We start from the raw sequence: 24502 nt of genomic DNA, 5'->3' as shown, positions 1-24502 counted from the left end.
TGGTCAGTGGGAGATTCATAGAGTCTACAGTTCTTGCCTTGTATATACCAGTTAAACGAAAAACAAAGGAACACACAGATTGTGACCTTTAGAGCCTTCTGTGATTGAGAATAGGTTGAAGAATCACCAGTCTCCATAGGCACCGACTCATACATAAACATCTTCAGTGCATAACCTCTTATGGATGCTCCTGCCATATGAAGTAAAGCAGTAGACTACAGAGACAGATCTTTCTTGAGGGCATCACCCTCACTGCAAAATGCTCTATCCAGAGATGCTTGCTGGGAACATAGGAACCTTTTTACTTTCAAGGTTTCTGAGATGCAGTTTTTAATTCTGCTGACTGTTTTATCCTGCTTTTATAATTAATTAGCTCAGCGAGTCAAGCAAAGCCCAGCCCAAAATTTATCTGTATATTGATTTCCCTCCTGCCCTCCCACCATGCCAACAGGGAGATTCTGGGAGTAGTAATTCAGAAAACTAACTCTTCTAAGCTCCCACACACAAGCATGACACACAGAAGAGGCTGAGTAAGGACAGAAACCTAAAATGAATATATGTCACTGGTTCAAGATAAGAACTTGACTATGAAATCATAATTCCCTCAATAAAAGTCCCATGTAGCAGAAAACTCAGTAATCCCAAGCAAAATGAATAATGAACTGGGAGGATTTTAACAGATACCGTTTCTTTTGGCCTCTGTACTCTTGTTATTTTAATATGCTTGGAAAGGCCTGCTTTAAAAGTTTGGGATACTACAGACTTCAATTAAACATTACTGATTAACATTTGTTACAAAGTTACCATTAGGTATCTAAGGCCCGTTCTGGACGGGCGTAAAGTACGTCCCTAGGATGTACTAGGGTTAGGAAAGGGCATGCTTTATGCACGCCCCTAACCCTAGTACGTCCTGGGTACGTACAAAATGGCAGCACCTGTTCTACATGGGCGTCACCATCTTGACGTAGCTGACGCCGCGAGTGCGTGACTAGCGACTCGCAGCGCCACTTCTGGGGCGCAAAAAGAAGCACCATTTTGGGTCTTCTTTTTGCTGCTTCTGGGAACCGTGCGGTTTGACCGCTGCGGTTCCCGGACGCAGAAACCGGCAGCGCTGGCAGACCGCCCGTTTTGCGCGGTCTGTAACACGCCTTAGTTATTTTTATTTCATGCATTTTTCATAGTACCCATGGGTTAGAACTGAAAGATATAACACATTAGATCCAGTTTGAAAAGTGTGCCAAACCAATTACAGCATTTTGACCGGCTTTGAACCAGAACCAAACCAGAGCAGCTACAGTCATGGCTTCCCTTGAACTCTAACCCTAGATAAACCAGTATAGAATTAATGTTTTAACTCCCTGAATTTATAGGAATCTGATTTTCAGAATTAGCCCACTTCTGAATACCGTGTAAATTTTAGGAATACAGTAAGCTGCTTTATATTGAACCAAGCCATTAGTTTGACTAAGTCAGAAGGAACCGGAGACATTCAGTGAAACTGATGCAATAGAGAGATAGTATAAAAGAAGATTTGGTACCTCAGATTAGTTCAACATCTTTCAGTCCAGAAATATTTGAGGGTTTGTTAGAAGAAAAGTGGATGGGGTACAAGGCATATGCAATATTACAAATAGGCAAAACATGAACAGTTGTTGTTGTGTGCCTCTAAGTAATTTTTTACTTATTATGTCAACCCTATCATAGGGTTTTCTTAGCAAGTTTATTCAGAGAGGATTTGTCATTGCCATTTCCCGAGGCTGAGAGAGTGTGACTTGCCCAAGGTCACCCAGTGGGTTTTTATGCTGGAGCAGGGAATTGATCTCCAGAGTCACAGTGCTGCACTCAAACCACTACACCATGCTGGGTCTCCTAAGATTAAGGCTAAGGAATGACAAAAAGATATGTATGACTGTATGTCTCACATCAAATTGTGTGTAGAATACACGGATGAAGAAATAGTATACCAAAACATATAAAACTGGGTAAGTGCATAATAATACTTTTAAAATGCAATGTGAGAATCAATCTGCAGAGATTTCAAAACGTGCCTCCAGGTTTATACCTGGCAGAGACACTGGTTGCTTGTAAAGTTTTTGGGATGGGTATCCTCATGTAATCTGAAGTTATTCCTTACTAACATATCATGAATGGTGTAAATGTATTACAGCACTTAAAAAAATACACTTTAAAACGTTTTTCAACCACAGGAAATTGTTTTTGAAACCAGGAAATCAATACAGGACAAAATTGTAACCATAATCACAAAGTAGATGCACAGTTTGAGATAATCACTACTATTTCATAAGAAATATCTCACCACAGTATCTGGCAATCTGTGGGCCTGCTGCATTTGCAGTGAATATGTTCACCACTGATGGGCACTTTCAAGTTCCCCTTCCTATGGTCCTATATCCTCAAATTGGGAGGAATTTGGGGTGGACTTTATTTTCATATCAGGCATAGATGACTATGGCGGGTTATACACTGCCAAAAAGTATGTGCTTAGCAAGTACTAGGGTTAGGAAGGGGTGTCCTTTCCGGACGCCCTTAACCCTAGTATGTGCTGAGCACGTACAAAATGGTGGCACCCATTCTGCATGGGTTCCACCATTTTGAAATAGCGGACGCTTAGCGTCTGCACGTCTCAGCACCATTATGATGCCGCAAGTGCACCAATGGCGCTTTGCAGCATCATAATGGTGCCGCAAAAAGAAGCTGCATTTTGCAGCTTCTTTTTGTTGCGCGAAGGAGCCGCGTGGTTTGGCCACTGCAGCTGCCTCACGCAACAAATGAGGGAGGTGGGAGACTGTCCTTTTCGGGCGGTCTGTAAAGTGCCTAGTAACTTTCACCTGCTTCATCTGTCACTCTTCTAGAGCTATGGGGCCCAAACTATCTATTTTTTCACAAAGCGAGAAATGAGCTTTCAGTTCATTCTGGTTTATCTGTAAATATTATTTGTGGCCTTTAAAAGGTACACCTCTCAAATAGAAATGAGAATGACACCCCCATGTGATTCTCTATGTTTTCATTTCCCCAAACACACACACACACAGAGGGGGGTGAAGAGAAAGGTATTAGGGCGGTCTGCAGGCCCACAGGAGTCCTTCAGACATGAACCTCAGAACAGGAGAGCACCTTACTTTAAAACTCTGATACCAGTTTCTGCATCGTGGGATTCTCTAGACCTGAAGCTTGATAAATATACATGCTTTGCATTTCCCCCTTTTTTGAGAGCATTATGTGTACAATCCTGCCATCTTCTAACATGACTCTTCCAAAGCTGCTTCTTTTCAAACAGGTCAACCCATCAGTGTAGTGAAGAGGCTGCACCATTCCCATCCCAGCCATAAAGGCACATGGTCAACCTATCAGTCAAACATTTACATGCTGCTGAAGTTCAGAGGTATGTGAGGATGAGGGAGAGTAACCACTGCAGCCAGCTGACAGCAGGTTCTTAAACTCCAGAAGTATGTCTGTCTGTCAACCTGCCTACTTATCTTAGTCACGTGTCATTCCCCATATGCCACAGCATTTGGCCCACTGTACCAAATGCCAACACCATGATGCTTCTTGAACACAAACCTCTGCTTTACAAAGTTACTGTGACAGCATCCGCCTTGACTTCTTGATGGTTCATCTTTAATTCAGAAGGTCATTGTCTGTAAAATTGCTTCTGCTTCTCACAAATAATTCAGAAAGGAGCAGACACACTAGTGTCGAGCTCAATAAATCTATGAGCACAAGAGAGGCTAGATGTCTATGCAATCATCACTGGAGTGCTTTTTAAGACTGAACAGGCATTTCCCCTCCCCCTTTGCCCACATGGTGTTCATGTATTGAGTCTACACAAAATAGATAATCTAATCAAGGAGGATGCAAAATTCCAGCAGTTTCCAGTTGCAGGAGGAGATAGTTCTGGCATCATAGTTGTATGATGAGGCAGCCACCTCATCCAGTGGACTATGGTTGTTGAAAAAGGTCAAACTATGTTGTGCATTAAATATACAGAGGGTAGTTCCAGCTGTCTCTTTTTAAACTCAAAAATTCACTGGGGCAATCTTGACTAGTACTGCAGAATGCAGGGAGGAAAGTTTAAAGTTGTCTTTTCCCTCTGACTTCCCAACATTTGCATCCCATGCACGTTGGATCAAGATAAAATATCACATTGGAATCAATGGGATTGTATTTATTTTCACTTATTGTTGTGTATGGGGGGGAGGGGTTTTTGGTTAATTGGTTTTGAGCAAGTATAAACCTAGCTATATGTGACATATTTAACCTAATATTTAGTATGACCCTTAATAGCAGCAGTGTCAGCATAATCCACTAGAAAGTCTTCTTCCACATGTTCCAATGAAATCAACAGGAACTACACATGAGCAAAATCTCCTGTTTCAAGTGGTAGCCAGAGTAATTAGTGGTTACAGTGTTGAACAGTCTTTAGGAGACTCGTTTAGCCATGGCACCCAATGGGTAGCCATGAGCTGGTTACCTTTCATAGCCTTACCTACTTCCCAAGTTCCTTGCAAAGCTACAGGAGAGGGGAGGACTATGAAGGTCTCCTTTGACATCCTTGTAGGCAAAGAAGGATGCCAATGCAGCAAATAAAATAAACACATCACAGAGCTGAAAAAAAGAACTGTGTAAAATTAGTCAGTTCAGTACCTAATTCAAGGTTCTGGCTTCAAGCAATAAAAATCTGAGTAAGTCTAGGATTACAATATGTCGGAGAACACTTTCTCCTATGAGAGGCTAAGGGAGCCCTGGTGGAATAGTGGTTAAATGCCAGTACTGCAGCCTCAACATTGTGAGTTTGATCTCAGAGGGCTCCAGGTTGACTCGGCCTGCCATCCTTTTGTAGGTCAATAAAATGAGCACCCAGCCTGTTGGGGGCAATTAGCTTACAGACTGTAAACTGCTTAGAGAATGCTGAGCTCACTATGAAATGGTATAGAAATGTAAATGCTATTGCTATGGCTCCCATGGAGAAGTTTGCACAATAAGTGGGACTTTTCTGATGTTAGCCCTAGAATTTTGGGACATCCTTCCAAGAGCTCTTCACTTTTTGGTAATTTTCATAGCATTATGGAAACAAAGAAGAACAACAGCCATTGGGAGACATAACTACAAGATATAGCTGTATATAGTCTCTCATCCAGCTCCCCAACCTTACCTTTTCTCTGCACCAGCTCCTTCCCTGATCCCAGCCATTTTCTGGTCAATGGAGAGCAGGGGCAGCAGCAGACATGATTTTTACTACATCATTCATCAGTGTGCAGTGCTGTGTACACGCTGGACTACAATTTCCACAGTCCTCATCCAGCAGAAATTGCAGTCCAACATACCTGGTGGACATCCAGGTTTGAGGAAGAGCATTTTATCAGATTCAGCTTTGATTGCTTTCCTCTGTCATTTCTTGGCAATTAACACTGATGAAGCTACTTCTTTAATGCAGTTCTTGCCCAGCCAACTCATTAGTAATTTTACACTAATTATACAATGTATTACTAAGAAATCAGTCAGAAAAGTTTAGCTTCATTTTGGAAACTACTGATTAAAGATCTCCCCACAATCCCAAAATTGAAATTACAATTCCAAATATGCATAATGTTACACCAGTTTGTTTATTTCTGCTTTATAACCACAGCAAATGCTACAGCTGCCTTATATAAGACTTAAAAGCTGCAAGAGCAGCAGTCAGTTTCAAAACCATCAACAGAAAAATTGATTAGCATTGCCTTCACTGCTTCTCTTTTCCTCCACACATATCAGAAACTAACAACACTTCTAGCTTAATGCTCAGTAAAATGAAATGACAAACATGATATCTATAAGCTCAGAAACCTCATTTGTTGAGGACTCTAGCAATGTCAGGCCAACCAGAGTTACTCTGCAGTCCTATAAACTCTTACTTTGTAATAAATTTCTTTTACTATACTGAAGCTTATTTCTGAGTGAACCTGCACAGGACTGAGCTGAATATCAATTTAATTCATCTACTATTTTAATGTTTTAACTACTTCATCAGTGTAACCAAATTTTATCTAGTGGGACTGAGACAGAAGAGCATACTTGCAGATTTTGAACCACCATTTGTTAGATATTCTACCTCCCCCTTAATAGCACATCTTTACCTCTGAGTACAATCTTCCAAACAATTCTGAATGTGCAACAATATCAACAAAACTAAATGTTATTGTTGGACTAAATGTTGTTGGACTAAATCCCTTGGCAGCAATCCAGCAACATCTGGAAAGCCAAAGGTTCTCTATCACTGTATGATACCAATGGTGGCTACAAACATAACAATGTTTGTGTGTGTGTGTGTGTGGGGGGGGCTTTATGTCGCCCATCGACTTATGGTGACCCCATATATTTCATAGGGTTTTCTTAGGCAAGGAATTAGGCAAGTGGTTTTTCCAGTTCCTTCCTGTCCGGGAAAGCAGCCAAAGGGCTGATAAGGCAGCTAGTTCTCAAACAAACAAACCCCCTCCCAGCACAGCAAAGTCAGTGTAAGCTACACAGTCCTGGAGATTCACAGTAGTTCTACCAAAAGGGATTACCAAGAGAATTGTCAGACGGTCCGAGGTTCAGGGCAACAGATAGGCAGGTCGATAAAGCAGTCCAAGGTCAAGGTTTCCGGGTAGTCAAAACAAGAAGCCAAAGGAGCCAGAGACAGAGTCTTTCCTCTAAAAGAGTCAGATATCCACTGGCAAAGAACCACACATGATCCAGGTGCTTAAGAAGGCAAGGAGCCGGCTTTCAGCTGTGTCTGATTATGAAGACGCTTCTGATAAAGCCTCCGAGATCTTCGAAGGCCCTCTCTTTCTGCTCGATGCTCCTTGAAGGTAGGCACACTGCCCAGATCCTCCTCCATGTCCACAGCCTCGGCACCAGGCAAACTTGACTGCTGAACCTCTGGAGGGGCCACAGACTCTGCTCCAGCAGAACTAGGGCCAGCCTCTGGCTCCTCCATTACAGGTTCAGGTCCCAGGGGCTCTAGCTCATCCTCTGAGTCCTCCAAGCCATCCTCCAGGCTGGGCATGACACTTCCTCTGAAATATAGTCTACAGCCATCCAGTGGGTTTCCATGGCCAAGCTGGGATTCAGATCCTGGTTTCCAGAGTCATAGTACAATGCTCAAACCATGGCGGCTCACACTTTTAGTGTTTTAAAATTAGCACTTTGCTTCCACTTCCACTGAGATCCTCAGATATAAATATTTTAATTAATTAAAATTTAAAAAAAGGCCCCCTCACTTATCCTTACCAAACATGCCTGTTATGGTGGTGGGACTGAGAGAAAGCCTTCCTCTCTCAAAATCCAGACTAGCTCATATAAGGAGACAGAGAGTTTCAGACAGTCTTTTAACCCTTTTACAGCTTAGGAACTGGCTAGCTTAGGGACCATCTCCTCCCATACATACCTACACATCTATTAAGAAAGACTTCCTCGGGGTGATGTTATTTGAACTTAGATTGGTAGTGAACACAGAGAAGCCTTTTGGGTTTTGGCACCACATTCATGGAAAGCTCCCTCCAGCAGAGGATTCTTGGCATCTACTTTCACATCTTTTCAGAGTCAGACAAAGATCTCACCTCCAGCCCCGACCTTTTAAAACATTCATTGTATTTGGCTTGAATTTGCTGCTCCGAATCTCTTTTATTTTGCTGTGCTTTATAACCTTTGCTATTTAGCTTAATTTTTTTTACATTTTAACTGTTTCTATTTGTTAGCTTCCTGGGAGAGTAAGAATGGAATGTACATTTCCAAATGAAAAAAGTAAACCCCTCAACCATTCACACAATAGTAGGATGTGTACACGTCATATCATTTGTCACATAAAGCACATACAAACTCAGCTGTTTATTGCTGATGCACATTTACAGCAGTGTGTGGCCTTTGGAAAAATTTCCATGCAATTACAATGGAATCATAGCACTATCACCATGTAGTCTGAAAGGGCCCTTAGACAGGAGGCCCACAGGCATTTTGCCCAAGCCCCCTTCATCTCCAGTCAATCCAAGAGCTTCTGTCCTTAGAATCAGAAGTAAAGCTAAATTGAAAGATTTGACAACACTGAAGAGGAAAAGATCAAGAGGCAAGATAACTAAAAAGCATACCAAAGGACAAAGATAATATAAATGGATATAACTAAGCAAAATCTGATGTCACTCAGTGAACAACCCTAGAGGAGTTAGGCACATCTCAGAAGTCCACACAACCCTATCTGAATACACACAGATCTGTTATTCTGCATGATTAGTGCGGTGTAGCAATTTTTTGGTCCATCTTAAAGGAAAGAAAAGACAGACAACTTGCAAACTTGCAAATATCTTCACTAAGGACACAAATGCTACAAAACTGGGAAGGGCAGCAAATGTTTCAGAGGGAGGCCAAAAGTTCAAAATGATCTCAAACTAGAAAACTGGCAGATACTAACAGCATGAAATTCAGCAGGGGAAAGTGTAATAAACAGAAAAGAGCACTAAATGATAAAGGAAAGCACCAGATACTTCCACAGCAAATAACTGGCCCTGTTGTAATGAAATAATAGGCTGGTGCTGTTCTACTAACATGGGCATTGTTAGTAAGACTATAGAAACAAGAGTTCCACCTGGGGCACTTTGGAGATCATTCAAATCAGTTCAAAATGTCAGCAGATCAAAGTTCTTGGATCTCAAGCTACTCATGAGGCAAATATATGATCTGTTCTGCAAAATTGAAATAAGAGTCCTGTTATGCAAACTGGAAACTAACTCTGTTAGTGAATTAACCCTGAAATTGCTGAAACTTCCAAATGAAAATACACTTTGTTGTTGTGTACTTTCAAGTTTCCAACTTATAGCAACCCTATATAGTTTCCAACTTATAGCAATCCTGTGGAAGCATATAGTTTCCAACTTAAAGCAACAGTAAGGCAAACATATCATGGGGTTTTCTTGGCAAGATCTGTTCAGCAGTGATTTGCCTTTGTCCTCCTACTCTGAGGCTGAGAGAGTGTGAGGGTGACTTGCCCAAGGTCATACAGTGGGTTTCCATGTCCTAATGTTGAGTCGAATCCTGGTCTGCACAGTTGTAGTCCAATGCTCAAGCCACAACACCATCCTGGTTCACAGTGTGAAAAATTCATTACATCTCACCAAAGAGGAGAAACTGTCACCATGTCTTCTAATTCTGTTGTCCAAGTGTTAACCATTAATGGACAACTTCAAGTCTCCTCGTTTCTCATGATTCATTACCTTTAAACTGGCCCTTCACTGGACAGCCTGTGGTCCTGACATTAAGCACTGTCAAACAGTGGAACATGCTGCCTTGGAGTGTGGTGAAGCCTCCTTCTTTGGAGGTTTTTAAACAGAAGCTGGATGGCCTTATGTCAAGGATGCTTTGATTATGCATTCATGCATGGCAGGGGGTTGGACTGGATGGCCCTTGTGGTCTCTTCCAACTCTGTGATTCTAATTCTACAATTCCTTATGCTATGATTCCTGGATTCCAGCTTTCATTAGCCAACCGACTAATTTTGGAATCCAAAATTATCTGGAGGACACAGACTCCTCGTCCTCAAAAGATATGATGTCCTACTAGAAAAACTTACAATCTTTCACATACAAAGACCCTTCAAACAAATTACTATCCTTTGTTAAAAAAAAAAGGGGGGGGCATACTGCCACACTATAATATAGTGCAATGCAGTGTATTATAGTTTACAGAGGTGAAAGGAAAAGATCAATCTTTTCAGTCAGGCTGACTGAAGATAACAGGAGCTGAAGTCTAACATACAGTATCTGGAAAGCACAATGCTGAGGAAAGTTAGCCCAGTTCATAATTTATTTAGTTTTATTTATTTCAAAGATTGATATCCCACCTTCATAGGCTTATATTCACAGGTATAAGCATATGAATATTCCTACTGTTTTCAACCATACAAAACAAAACAAGAACCACCATCATAATGGGAAATGTGTAACATGGATTTTTAGATACTGCAGCTGTATTAATGCAATTCGTTTTAAATCTGCAAAGCATTTTTCAGACTTTACTATAGGTAATGTAGGTTGTAACTATTCTCTCCCCTTTTTTAACAATGGAGAATGGAGGCTGAGAGCGAGTGCTTTGCCCATGACCACAGAAGTCCCTTGTAGGAGCAGGAATTGAATTCATATTAATCAAACCCCAGTTCTCTATCCACTGGATCACATCACACATGTACCCAACTAACTTGAAGTGGTATTAAGAGATATTTAGTGTTCCATTTCCCATTTTCTACATATTTTTTCTGGCAACTACACAATGGACTGTTTTCAATATAGTTGACAATACAAAATACTTCTAATAAAAAACCAAAAGATAACATTACAAACTCTTTTCTAGAGGAAGCCTGGAAACTGAAGTATTAGCAAGGACAGCAATTCTTTCTCTGTTAGCAGGGAACCAATAGCTTATCTTTCTAAAACCATGGCTTCATCCACAATGAGAAAATAATCCATCATGACACCATTTTAACTACCATGGCTCAATGCTATGGAATTCTGGGAACTGTAGTTTGTTATGGCACCAGAGCACTCTAACAGAGAAGGCTAAATGTTTCATAAAACTACAGTTCCCAGAATTCCTTAGCAATGAGCCATGGCAGCTAAAATTGGGTTAAAGTGGATTATTTCTGCAGTGTTGATGCAGCCCAAGTTTGGCAAATACACCAGTTATAGATAATCTAAATTTCTTCTCAGTCAACAAGCACTTCTTTAAACACAGTTTCCAAAAGATTTAGTGATCCCTTAACATATTTCAACTACTTTATATTCCCTCTAGTTTCCGTAGGAGTATTAAGTACATGCTTAAAAATATATTTTGCTGAAATCAATTGGATTTGTAAAAGTGTTTCAATCCAGCTGGATTTCTTCCATCTTACAGCACAGCTAGAAACACCTCAGAGCTAAGAAATGATCTTTCAAGCAACATCCACCATTGACATGGGTCTGGGTGACTCTAAGGGATCAAAAGCAACAATTGTCCTTATTATTAATCTACTGCCTAATCTTTCAAAATTGCCTTTTATGAATCAGGCACTTTTGGGAAATGGATATTGATCAGTAAATTCTCTCCATGTACAAAATTAGCATGTTTGCAAGAAGGACTTAACCTACATCTCTTCCAGATACACTCATTCTGAACATATAGTGAGGATTACATACTCGTGAGATCATCTAGACATCATTGGCACAATCTATAATGGCACAGTCCAGACCACAGGTTTGCAGATCATTAATTTTACACTACAGTTCACATGAATCAAGCATACACAACTGGCATGATGGGTCTACCAACTAATAAAACAAATACAGTGAGACAACAATCTGGATAATACTTTATAGTGTTCTGCAAGAGTAAGGCCACATAGATAGATAAATGGAGGTTGTTATGGTATCTTTAGAGACTATAGCCCAGTGAATGCATGGAGAGTGGAAAGGCAGGACAGGATTTATTTATCACACATATTGGCAACCTATGCCTCCAGGGAGTATCTTTGTGGCCCATTTTTATGCATGCATCATTCTTTATCAATACTGAGGAAAAGGAAGACATGTAGGAAGGGTGTCCCACAGCCTGCCAAACTATTGTTTGGTGTGTTGCAGGCCAAAACATTTCACTGCCTTTGGTAAAGTACAAGATGGCACCCCTTCCATTCCATGTACGTAAGATAATTGGACAGGTAGATGAAACAGCAGCATCACTTCCAAATGGCAACAGGATAGGGCCCTCTCCTATATCAGAAGTTGACAGGGCAGAGGTTGACGGAACAGAACAGGCTGGACACAACTGTTTTTCAAATGAAGGGAATGGCCAAGGGAAATTGTAAAGAATAGCTGGGACTCTGCCACTGCTGTCCTCCTGCATGCCATCTGAGGTGTTCTCCTTACTCTGCACATCAGGAGATTAGGGTTACTTTTTCCTCCTGGGAAGAAAGTTGTCTGCCATTCTAAAGCATCCCATAGCAGGAAAAAGAGGATTGTGCAGAGCATCTCCATTCCTTCCAGGCTAAGATGGTGTGTATCTCTGTATTGTTTATGGTGAAAGCAAGTGTGTGTGAGAAGCATGTGTGATGTGTATGTTTGAAAGTGAGGTAGGCATGAAGGGGAGGGATGTATGCACATGCATGCATGAGACCCAAACTACCACTCATTACTGCCTACAGACCTCAGAGCAAAAAAGGTCACCTACTCCAGGACTGCCATACTGAGAACCTCAAACCAGCTACCAACTGACCAGAGATATGATTGTGAGTCTAAGGAACTGCCAGAGAGTGTAAAATAGAGATATTTTACTGTGGAAAATCTGGAAATGTTTCCACTTACAAAAGAAATATTCAGATACAAAGTGTGCTCAATTTGTATCCACAAAGGGTGGCAGGATTACGCCAGAGGAAAACTGGCAATCATTTGCCACAGATCTGAATTATTTTGCTAACTTCCATCTACCAGACAAAATAATTTTGCTCAATGTGACCTACATCACAGTGCACTTAAAATTGTCTGTAACATAGCTTCTTGCCTTATCAGTCACTAAACTGTGCAAAAGAGTAAAATCAAGAATTGTGCAATATTATCTCATTGCTGTGGGGGGGGGGGGGTAAAAACGCTTTAAGAAATAAAATAAATAGGAGGGAACCATATTTTTCTGTTTTATTTCAAATTGAAAAAATTCTTCAAGATGCTGAATTGGCCTGCGTACGTAGCAGAGTGAAAGTATCTCATGACGTCAGTTGGGGGTTTGCCTGAATAAGGATTGACGACTGCAATGTTTGGTCTATGCTTCTCAAAGAGTTGCCCCTTTGTGCTTTCATATTGGAGAGCTGGCAAGAGTTTACTATGAGATTAGCAACCGTGTCATCAATGCTTCTCCACGACGTCATGTCAGAAGCCTGAAACATCTAAAAATTTAATGAACTGTTTTCATCTCACAGCTTGGAAAGTTTTGTTTTAAAAAAACTATAACTCCTAGAATCCCCGTTACAGTCCAAAAAAATAAAGGCTAAAATTCCCAAGCCCTGACAATGCAGAGGGAACCACAGCATAAATACAACTGTTCGTCTCAGCTACAATTTGTTGTAGTGAGCCTATAAATTGTATCTACCTTACTGTGTTTACTTGGCAAGATTTGTTCAGAGCTGGTTTTACCTTTGTTTTCCTCTGATGCTGAGAGAATATAAGTGCCCAATGTCACCCAATCGGTTTTCATGGCTGAGCAGGGATTCAAACCCTGGTCATAGAATCATAGTTGCAGGAGAACATAAGGGCGATCCAGTCCAACCCCTTGCCATGCAGGAACTCTCAATCAAGGCATCCCCGACAGATGGCCATCCAGCCTCTGCTTAAAGACCTCCAAGGAAGGAGACTCCACTACACTCCGAGGGAGTTTGTTCCACTGTCAAACAGTCCTTACTGTCAGGAAGCTCCTCCTAATGTTCAGGTGGAACCTCTTTTCCTGAAGCTTGCATCCATTGTTCCAGGTCTTAGTCTCTGGAGCAGCAGCAAACAAGCTGGCTCCCTCCTCAATATGACATCCCTTCAAGTATTTAAACAGGGCTATCATATCACCTCTTAACCTTCTCTTCTCCAGGCTAAACATACCCAGATCCCTACATCGTTCCTCATAGGGCATGGGTTCCAGACCCTTCACCATTTTAGGTGCCCTCCTTTGGACATGACTTACTAATTTATCAATTAGTTAATGGGTCTAACAACTGGAGCTACACCAAAATTAATTTCTTCTGTGTAGGTGCATGAGTGTGTGTGTGTGTACTGCATTCTTCAAATTAGCACTAAAATACTTTTATGGGTATATAAGCCTAAAGCACCGTTCAACCATTCCAATTGTGGAACTGTAAAAAAAGGTAACTTTTCCAATGTCCCGCCTAATTTCACATTGTTACTATTTCAACTAACACTGCAGTAGGCCTCTCATTATGAATGTTTTTAATTAAATTGCTATAGATCTTGTTATGAGTTATCTTAACATCGCTGAGCCATACATAGCTTCATTAAATAATGTATGGTCTCCCCAGTATAAAATCCAGTAAAACCTTACCAAAAAGGAAGATATGTAGCAATCAGGAAGATATGTACCATCAGGAAAGTATGTAACCAATGCTTGGATACAATAACAAAACCTCTCCATGTTATATGAGAAATTGTAACAAAACTCTAGCAAAAAGAAGAATAAAGCATATATCTTAGTATAATATAATGAAAAGTTTTGTTTCTGTCTCTGTGTGATACATGATATAAGTAAAAGTGATAGAATGTCAGAACATCTAGATATAAACAAGGATGTGCCCAAAGGGCATAGGTAGCACTGAAGATGCCCTCCCTGGAGAGTTATCCTGAAAAGCCTTATAGAAACAGCATAAATAGGACCACTTATTAGGAAATGGATTAAACGTGCTTATTCAGAAATTAGTTCCATTTTGATAAATTATAGGATTTCAACCCTGAAGAAGAAAAGTGTTGTTTATCTAATTATTTTTATCTTCATGTTGTATTGTCTTCTAAGCATAATCCTCACAATGTTCTCTGTGGGTAAATCATTATCTTACACTGAGAAGGTTTCTGGGGACAGGAGTAAAGCTAGATGACAGTGACTTGGCCAAAGCACTTAGTGAGTTCATGATAAAGGTAGAATTGCAACTGGAGGCTTTCTGAGCCATAGTTCAGTCTTACTTTGTTGTCATATGCATGCCTACTCAAAAATAAGTTTCATTATATTTAGTGAGGTTTAGTGAGTGGGTACAGGATTACATACAACTGAGTGGGTACAGGACTGGAGCATGGATACATACAATTGTGCTGTTAGCCACTACACTTTACTAAACTAACACTGATGGTATCACTCATTCAGACTTCCTTGGGAGAAGGAAGGACTGAATGGATGGAAAGAAGCAAGGAAGGAAGCAGAATATATGCAGCTATTTTTCCCTTGAATTTTTTCTAAGGGAAGGCATGTAAGGGAAAGGTTAAATTGCTCCTTCACTTGTGTATACGATCTCTCATCACTTGATTTATTAAGTTCAGGAAAAAAAAATAAGGGTGAAGTTTAATATCTATATCTACATTAGAAATCCTGCCTCTCCACTAAAAAAACCCACCAACAACAATGCAGAAAGTTTTCTGTACAGCAACAAATGTTCTCTTTTAACTCCACAAGCAAAATAACAACACATCCCTGTGCAATATTTCGTAGACACGGAAGAAAAGTGCCTTCTTGTTTCTGGTTACACTTGCCTTCAAAATATCTGGGATCAGCATGTACATGTTATTAACACAAAAGGAAACAAAACTCAAGAGCATTTGTAGATCTCAAACAGTGCTAAGGAAGCAAAGGAGTGGGAAAACAGCAAGCACATTACCAAGTGGTATCTGCAGTTCTTAAGGAGCTGGTAGACCGGGATCTTGGCTTCATAATAATACTCATCTTGCAAAGAAAATCCAAATACTTTTTAGCAGGGAAACTTCAGCTCTCCTCACTCAGCTCCAGCCACACATATTCCACTTGCAAAAGAGGCTTGCTTTAAAAAGGCAAGTCTTGGAAAAACCATCTTCCTCAGAACAACCCAAGCTCTTCAAGAAGAGTCCTGAACTACCGGAGTTTTTGCTTCACGCTCCCAGCCTTAATGCTAGCCGGGTTTAAAAGTGACAGTGCTTTTCTCTTCTGCCTTGCATTGCCGGGGGAGGGACTGTATTTTGAATCTATTCTCCATCTAGGTCACATGGGAAACAAGGCAGCTGAAAGAGCCTCTTGATCGTTTTTTTCCCCTTACAATCCTATAATAACAGGTTTAAAGGTCAGAGTCACATTCTAAAACTGTCGATGGGCAGTAAAAGGAAAATATGAAGATGTGCTGCAGGAGCACCAGTAAGTATCCAGGGAAGCTTCACTTTCAGAGGTACTGAGGTAAACAGAAACAGAGTGGAGCTTTATGACCTCTTGTTGCAAGGCATGGATCACCTGAGAACAGACTTACTCACCCTTTTTTCATTCTCAGAACCCTAGCTCACTTGCTCTCTCCCTGCAGCATACACAAAGGAACACCAGCTGCTTAATCATAAAATAAAAATAATATTTTTATATTATAAACTCCCACAAGTGGTGAGAGCCAAACAGCATTTGCTTGTCTCTGTGTTTATATATGTGTCTCAAGTCAACTGTCGACTTATGGCAACCCCATGGATTTCATAGGCTTTTCTTAGGCACGGAATACTCAGAGGCAGTTTTGCCAGTTCCTTCCTCTGAAATATAGCCTACAGCACTTATTCACTGGAGGTTTAGAGCACCTTAAAGTACTGTTGCAAGTTTTAAACAAAATATTACAATGTGTTGTTTTTATTGCTGCAATCATCATCTCTCCCCCTTCTCTCTCTCACACACACTTACGGATGTTTACCTTATACCACAGGTAAATCTTAGATCACACACTGTGTTCAATGGGACTTCTTCCCAAGCATGCAGATTGCAGACAAAGTCCTGTTCCATTAATGGATGAGCTCTGTGTATGTGCACTATTATGTTTATTACATGTTGCTGACAGAGCCTACATTTTATTTTGTTCTGTCAAATATTATTAAGTTATACTTCTTTCAACAAAAGTTGTTGTTGTTGCCCAGCTAATACACCTGGCCAACTATTCCTCACACAAGTTCCATATTGTTGTTGTTGGTTTTTTAAAAAAACAAAACTTACACTCTATTAGAAATTATTGGACTGAAGCTGGTATGTCAAGTTTGCAAAAGAGGTAAGACAAACATTTTTGCGTGGCTAGGTTTAGATGATATAGACTGATTTGCAGAAAGAGAGATATTTTTAAATGCAGTGCTGTGAATCTGCTTTGGAATGTGCTCTTAGCAGGAAGGCAACTCTGTTGTCGGCAAGTGACTACTTGCCGAGGAACTGTTTTTTATGCAATAGCTCAAGAACAGTAGATTATGTATTACAAGGGATTGAGTAACAATTCAGAATATAGCTGTTTTCTGTGATTCTAAACCAAATCCCAGGGACCTTCCTGGATTTATGCATTTTTTGAAATCTATTAAAAAGCAGACAACATTTGAATAATGGGATTTTCACTCTTTTCTGGAGAGGTGCCTATGAATCTCTCTTGGCATCAACCAAGGTTTAGCCATTGTTATTTTGACAAGCTCCGGAACATGCCATGTGGTCTGTACCTTCTGTTCATTGACAAGAATGATCCCGCCTGTCCTCCAGGCTTATGCCAATCATCTGAATGCAAATTGCCCCACAGCAGCAGAAAGAATTTTAATGAGGCATCATGCCACACTTTCCCTTCATCAGGCTTCCAAGCTTTTATCTTCCTAATACGTTTAGTAGCAGATGCTTAGGGATTTTTAAGGGGATCCCAGCTTGTTAGTTAAAGGGCATCCAAGAGGGCAAGGCCAAAACCAGCATGTTAAACATGGGGTAGCCAAGTGGGCATAGCTAAATCTAAGAACTGAACTAGATAATCCACAGGAGATGCATTACCAAGTTTCCCTCTGGTTTAGCATTTTGTGTGTGTGTGTGTGTGTGGGGGGGGGGTTGGCTTGATTTGGTTTGATATTTTGGCCGATAAAAAAAAAACTCTGAGGAAATTGCATATATATTTTTCCCTAAGTCATTTTTTCTTTTATTAAAATCACCCCCCCCCAACTTTGCTTTTTCTGATCAAAATGATCACCTCAAGCTCTAGGGGTAATGCATAGGTTCTCTGAATATATACCCTTTTTGGTGAACAGTAGCTCAGGGTGTGTCTACACTGTAGATGCAGTTTGACACCATTTTAACTGCCATGGACATCCTGTAGTTTTGTGATGCATCAGTACTCATTAGCAGAAAAGCTAAAAACCTTGGAAAACTATAAATCTTAGGATTCCATAGGACAGAGCTACAGGACTGAAAGTGCTTATTTTGACTACGGGTACCATCTCAAAGTAGTTATTGTACAGCCACAGAACTGTAGAAAAAAACAACTAGAAATGATCAGGGACTGGAATAACACAATGAGAAAAAGATAAAGCATTTGGAGCTTTTCAATGGAGAAGAAAAAAGCAAAGTAAGGGAGGAGGGATGATAAAAGTGTGTGATACAGTAATTTTTGGGTATGGAGAAAGTGGATGGAGAAAAAAGTTTCTGCCCTCTCTTCTAATATTTGAAGTGAGGCGAGGGTCATATAGGCTGCATCTGCACTGCAATTTGACACTGCTTTAACTGCCATGGCTTAATGCTATAGAATTCTGGGATTTGTAGATTTTTTGAGATATTTAGCCTTCTCTGTCAGAGAACTCTGGTGCTACTGCAAACTATAATAGCAGTAGTAAGCAAGGACATTTCTATACTGCTTGTCAGTGCACTTAAGCACTACTTAAGTGATTTACAATGCATAAGCCAATTGCCTCCAATGAGCTGGGTACTCATTTTAGTGACCTCAGGAGGATGCCAGGCCAAGTCGACCCTGAGTCCCTGGCTGGTACTGAACTCACAACCTTGTGGCTTGTGAGTAAGTGGCTGCAGTACAGGCATTTAACCACTGCACCACCAGGGCTCCTATAAACCTCAGGATTCCATAGCACTGAGCCATGGCAGTTAGACCTGTGTCAAACTACATTATTTCTGCAGTGCAGATGCAGCCATAATGAGACTCAGAACAGACCAAGGAACTATATAGTTGATGTATAGAGTCTACTGCTACAAGCTATGGCAATGGCTAGTAGCTGAGATGCTTTAAATGGGGGACAGGGCTGTCAAGTACTATTAGATATGATATCTCACTACTTGGAATAGTTACAGTTTGGACTATAACTCTAGAGAATCCCTCATGCTGTCTGATCAGGGGCCATGCTGACTGGGAGTTTCCAGGCAGGATAGTGCAACCAAGTAACATCTTCAAATTCTGTGATGTCTCTAAAGGACTTCCATACTCAGAATCCTTTCTCTTTGTTTGCGACTTCTCTAAAAGGCTATGGAAAACAATGACTAGATGGGCCTTTGTTATGATCCAGTAGCTTTTTTATGTTCTTATGCACAGAACAATATGATGATTTCATAGTAGATATAATTTTATTTTATTTCAAGGATTTATAACCCACCCTTCTCCCACAATGGGATTCATAAGAAATTGATTCATAGTGGAGCCTCTTAATCACTATGCTCCTCTCATTCTAGGCTTGAACAGTAAAGTAACCTTGGTGGATCAGGCCTTTCCACAGCAGAAGATCAAGACCTGTAATACGTCAATGAGATGTCCAAATACAGATGTGCAGAAACTCAAATATTTAAACTTAAGACTCTTCCCTACAAGGGAGGATTTGGCTGGAGGAACACTTGAGAGTGTATGAAATCCCCTCTAGCTCTAAAGTGTGATTTTGGAACACATGTGGCATGTTTGTGTTGAAAAACACATTTAAACAAATGGTCCAAAGGATTTATAAACCTCTTGGGTTAATTATGGATAATTAGAGGTTTCCCTCCCCCTCTGTTATTTGTACTGGTGCCAATGTTGATCTTTCACAACATAGCAACACTTTTTCAAGACCATCCTCCACCTGCACTTTTCATAGCATTACAGTATCTTTCATTGTAACTCATGCAAGCTTATTTTAAAAATATTTTCAAACAATTCTAAAGATTAAGACAGTTCTTTGGACACCTACTTGCAAAATCTGGTTTGCTTCATAAAAGTTTCCAAAATCCATAGCATTTAAAATAAACATAGAACGGCATGCTTTAAAAATAGGATTTGCTGTAGAGGGAAGAAAAACACGATCCTTTTTCTTGCTGCTGTTATAGTTTTGTGTTGACAGCACTGCATGATAACCATAGCAATAACCAGGCCTGTAGCCTCTTTGCCTTTTCCAACAACCCCTCTTTAATTTGGCAGAAGGGTCTTCTTCCAAAATCATGGAAAATGTTTGCAGCTTCTTGTTTCAGGTGGTAAGCTAGCATGAACAGTATCAATGTGGTGCATTGTATTTATGTTGGGTATTTTTTTTTCATAAACAGGATGATCAGGAAAAAAAACCTGAGTGTCCAAGTTCCAATAATAGCTGGCATCCTACTGGTGGTCTATCCAAACATTAAGTCCAATATACATCTGCTTTTTTTTTGGGGGGGGGGGGGGCTATTGCAAATGTTGGTATTTTTTTTCTCCCTCTGCCATATCCAAAAGTCCCCAAGATTCACTACTTCATTGTGATAGCTCCCCTTGGCCATTCAGTCTGTGTCTGGGCATAGAGACATAGCCAGATGCTTCAATCCCCTCTGCTGTTTACCAGCCATTGAATTGCCAGGAGTGGGGTGCTGCCCCTGCAGCAGATGAATGGTGAGTCTGGGGGAGGAAGGATTGAGAGGACAGACACTCTCTCCTTTACCCATTGAGCTTTTATACTACTATCTGCAATACAGGATCTTGGCTACGTGTGAATAGCCCACAGGCTCCTTTTAGGAGGGTGAAATGCTGCTTAAAGAATTCTGAGGCAGTGCAATGCAGGCATAAGCTGAAGGGAATGGCTGCAAAATTTACAGTGTGATGCTACTCATATCTCATATCAGGAGGAGGAAGAATATGGCTCTCCAGATATTGTAAGACTGCATGTCTCAGAAGCCCTACCCAATGGTCAGCAATGCTTGTCACTGCAGTCAAACAACAACTGGAGCATCCCATGATTCCCATAATATAAGGGAATTTGCATTCAGATGATCTTAGATTAAAATACGACCCTATATCAAAATAGAAATATTTTAGTTTATTAAACTAACCAAGTCAAACAAGATCAGAATTCTATACATATCTGCTCATAAGTAAGCTCCACTGAGTTCAGTAGAACTTACTTCCAAGTAAATATGTATAGACTTATACAGTGGGGCCTTGCTATCCCCCAGTTTGCTATCCATGGATTTAAGCATCTGTGGATGACAAACTCTTTTGTCCCCAATGGCATCATGTGCATATGGCTGCACCAACAGCTGCACGCACATTGTGCCACCATTAGGGAAAACGGGACTTGAAGTCCTGCATTTTTTTCATATCTGCAGCAGGTCCTCTAGTGCAACTCTGTGGTCAACATCTACCAGAAGTTGCCCATAGAATCATGCTGAAGGACCTACAAATGCCTAGAGAAGTGTTTTCTCTAGGAACTTCTACGTTTCCCAGCAGAACTCTATGGTCAACTTCTGGCAAAGTTGCACTGGAGGACCTAGAGATTCCTCGAGAGAATGTATTAATCAAAACTGCAAATAATCAAATCTGCAAAAATCAAAACTGCAACTATGAAGGGCCAAGTGTAGTGGGTGGAATAAAATAAACTCATCCTGCAGATAAAATGGCTTGCCTCAGCTGAATGAGGAGGCAGCATTCCTACCTGCCCTCTATGGCCTCCCATATGGCTGCACAATCTGTTCCAGAAAACTGAAGAACTCTCTGGAGCAGACTGGGGGGTGGGGGGAGGCTTATTCCTTAAGTGGAAGTATGCTCATTTGATGTTGGTTTTTGTCCAATATCTCATCAAATGGCTTGACTGTAGCAATTACAACCAGAATTTAGAAATGTTACTTTAGATTACTGCTCTCAAAATCCTCTAGCCAGTATGTTCAGTGACCATTCTGGAGACGTCTGGGATTTGGAGCCCAAAAAAGAAAGAAAAAATCTAGTTTTTCAGGCATCTTGTATCTTCTCAGATATGACAGCTCAACAGCTAATAGCTGACACAGACAATCTGAGGAGCCTGCTTGACTGGGATGATAAGATGTTCCCTGCTACACAGAGGTATGTGAAACCTGAATGCATCCAAGACTATACAAGACTGGTTCAGATATGCAGAAACAACATTCTGGATTGTGGCTAGCTTTTGACTCCCATTGTGGAACCATACATCAAAATGTTCCTGCTTGTCTGCTCTTTATGAGAAGAAGATGAGGAGGAAGAAGCAAATCACTTTTGACCTTACTGATCAGAAGGCACAACAAACATTGAAGATTTGCTGTTTTCTATTATTATTCTGCCAACCATGAAGGACTTTTGTTTCAAATAGCCTTCTCTAATTAGAGAAATAATTTGAGCAAAGTCTTTGAGTTTGTTATTGGTAATCACTGGATCATTTAGAAGGGATCTAAAGACCTTCCTTTTCTGCATTGCATTCCCCGACTAAAGTCCAATGGGCCTCCCTCCTCTTCACTGGCAAGGGGATTGGCTAATTCGGGGCTTTTCTGTTTTTTCTGTTTTTTATTGAATCTGTATGTATTGATGTATTTTACCATTGTTTTTAACCTGTTGTTAACCGCCCTGATCTGTTGGAAGGGCGGTATATAAATAAAAATTTTATTTATTTATTATTTATTCCTTAAGTCTAAAACAGCATTCCTCAACCTGTTTCTCCAAATATTTTGTACTACAAATCCCACCAGTCCTAAGTGAGCATGAGTAATGATTAGTGATAACAAAAGTTGTAGTCCAAAACATCTGGAGGGGGACAGATTAAGGGAATCTGGCTATAAAAGCTCATAGGGACTGAGACATGGAAAATCACAGCCCACCAAGAAGAAATCATGCAATTTCATTCTCACTGAAGCAAATCATGTTTACATGCTTGCCTAGCTCACATTCATATCATTCCCAATTTGAACTGGAAACACTTCCACGGATTGTGCCATCTCACACCTTATATGAATCTTTCTCTCTCTCTCTGTTCATAGCCTTGTTTCAGCATCCCCCAAGGATGCTCACATCATTAAAGCAGGCAAACACACAAGAAATAAAACAAAAATAAAATAAAATAATTATCAGATAAAATTGTAAACATGCAAGATAACATTATTGACTTGATAAAAACAGCTGAAAGCAGACTGATCAACTAGCTTTCTGAAATACTTTGTTCAGGAATATGTTCATCTTTATCCATTGGACTTTAGTAGGTGTTCAGAAGGAGTTATGGGTACAAAATGTTGCAGTGCAGAGTGCTCATTTTCAGAGCTACAGTCACCTGACCATGCCCCTTGGCAGGGATGCCATTGTATCACACCCCCTCTAACCATCTCTCATTTTCCTTCCCAGCAATCAGTCAGCAATCTGGGACTAGGGATGTAAGGCTTTACTAATTTTCTTCTTGAAGGAAGCAATGGGTAATTTTACCAATGTTCTTCTTATTGAAAGAAAGTCTTCAAAAACTGCAAAGTTTTCAATGACTGTTCATAAACAGCATTTTGGATGCAGGAAACATCACTTTGAGTACAGAAAATAACATTTCTGTGCAGAAATATTGTTTTTTGTGTTTCCCTGCAGAAACTGCTGTTTTCTGTGCAAAATAACCACATTCCATTTTGTCCAGAATTAAGTTCCCAACTACAGCATTTTCTGTGCTTGGAACCATATGTGAATTTTATGGAGAATAAGCCCCAAACTGCCAAGATTTTTGTTAGTCCAAGATACTTTTCATCATGATTTCTTTTTTTTTTTAATTAAATTTTATTGGTAAAATACACACACCAAAACTAAACAATCATCTGTCAAATAACAGTAATGATACAAAACGGAACAAAGAAAATAAAAGAAAGAAGAAAAAGAAGAAAAAGAAAAAAAATATACCAACACATCCACTTAGCAATCTCTTCTTAAAATCATCTATCATCTATCTTCAAATTGTTAAATCAATCTTTACTTCTTACATCCAACATATAAATTCTCTTACATTCAATCTCTGTCATTCTTCGACTTCCTTCCCTTACATTGCTGGAATATTTGTCCCAGTTTAAGATTTTCTTATTCACCTTTTTCCAACATGTTTGAAAATAAAATCATTCATTGTTTCATCATTCATCTTACATTACAATGTTGCTGTTTACATTTACATGCCAGTATTTACACTTACATTGTTTCTAAAGCCCTTGTAATTTAATATCTTAGGCAGTTAAACAAATAAACAAAAAACCGGCCCTCACGTTCCTTCTCCAAAACTTACAAAGATAAGTATCTCACTTTTTAACTTTATTCCCGTTTAAAGTTTATAATTGCAATTTCCCCCTCTTTTTAAACAAAATAATCAATTGTTACTTTCCAGTCAGCTAGATGTTTGTTTGTTTGTTTGTGTTTACTTCTGCATTTTATAACCCTCTAGTCATCTTATCCATTTCTATTATCTCGTAGATCTTCAATTCCCGGTCTTCCTTTTCTGGTGTGTTGTTATTTTCTACCATTTCTTATAGAACATCCTGGCTGCAACAATCAAATGAAATAACAGTGGACCATATTTATTGTCTTCAGATTCATCTACCATATTCAGTAAAAAGCTTTCAGGCTTTAGCTTTATATTTATAGACAACGTTTAGTTAATTGTTAACCTAATGTGATCCCAATATTTCATAATAATTTCTTGACACTTGAGAAGCATGTTTTTGGACCATTTTCCAAATATTTTCAAATATTCTCCCCATCCAAGACCACATAGAATTATTCTTTTCATGG

General features: G+C 39.9%; 1 protein-coding gene across 5 annotated transcripts in view; it reads right to left on the bottom strand.

Annotated features, from left to right (window-relative positions):
• Positions 1 to 24502, bottom strand: part of LOC149324013 (3',5'-cyclic-AMP phosphodiesterase 4D) — a 534014-nt gene that overhangs the window by 203468 nt on the left and 306044 nt on the right. The window contains exon 1 of one of the 5 annotated variants that reach the window (XM_089495376.1): positions 15407 to 15487. The exons of the other annotated variants lie outside the window; for them this stretch is intronic. Within the exon in view, the coding sequence (XP_089351502.1) occupies positions 15407 to 15471 (65 nt within the window). The 5' untranslated portion in view covers positions 15472 to 15487. Of the gene's footprint in view, positions 1 to 15406; positions 15488 to 24502 lie in introns of those variants that run through there. 5 annotated transcript variants of the gene reach the window in all.

The sequence above is a fragment of the Sceloporus occidentalis genome, unplaced genomic scaffold, assembly GCF_023333645.1.
Source record: "Sceloporus occidentalis isolate IW3139 unplaced genomic scaffold, rSceOcc1.0.p SCAF_1, whole genome shotgun sequence".
Classification (NCBI taxonomy): Eukaryota; Metazoa; Chordata; class Lepidosauria; order Squamata; family Phrynosomatidae; genus Sceloporus; species Sceloporus occidentalis.
Note: the sequence above shows the minus strand (reverse complement) of the source record. Positions and strands in the feature narration are given on the sequence as shown.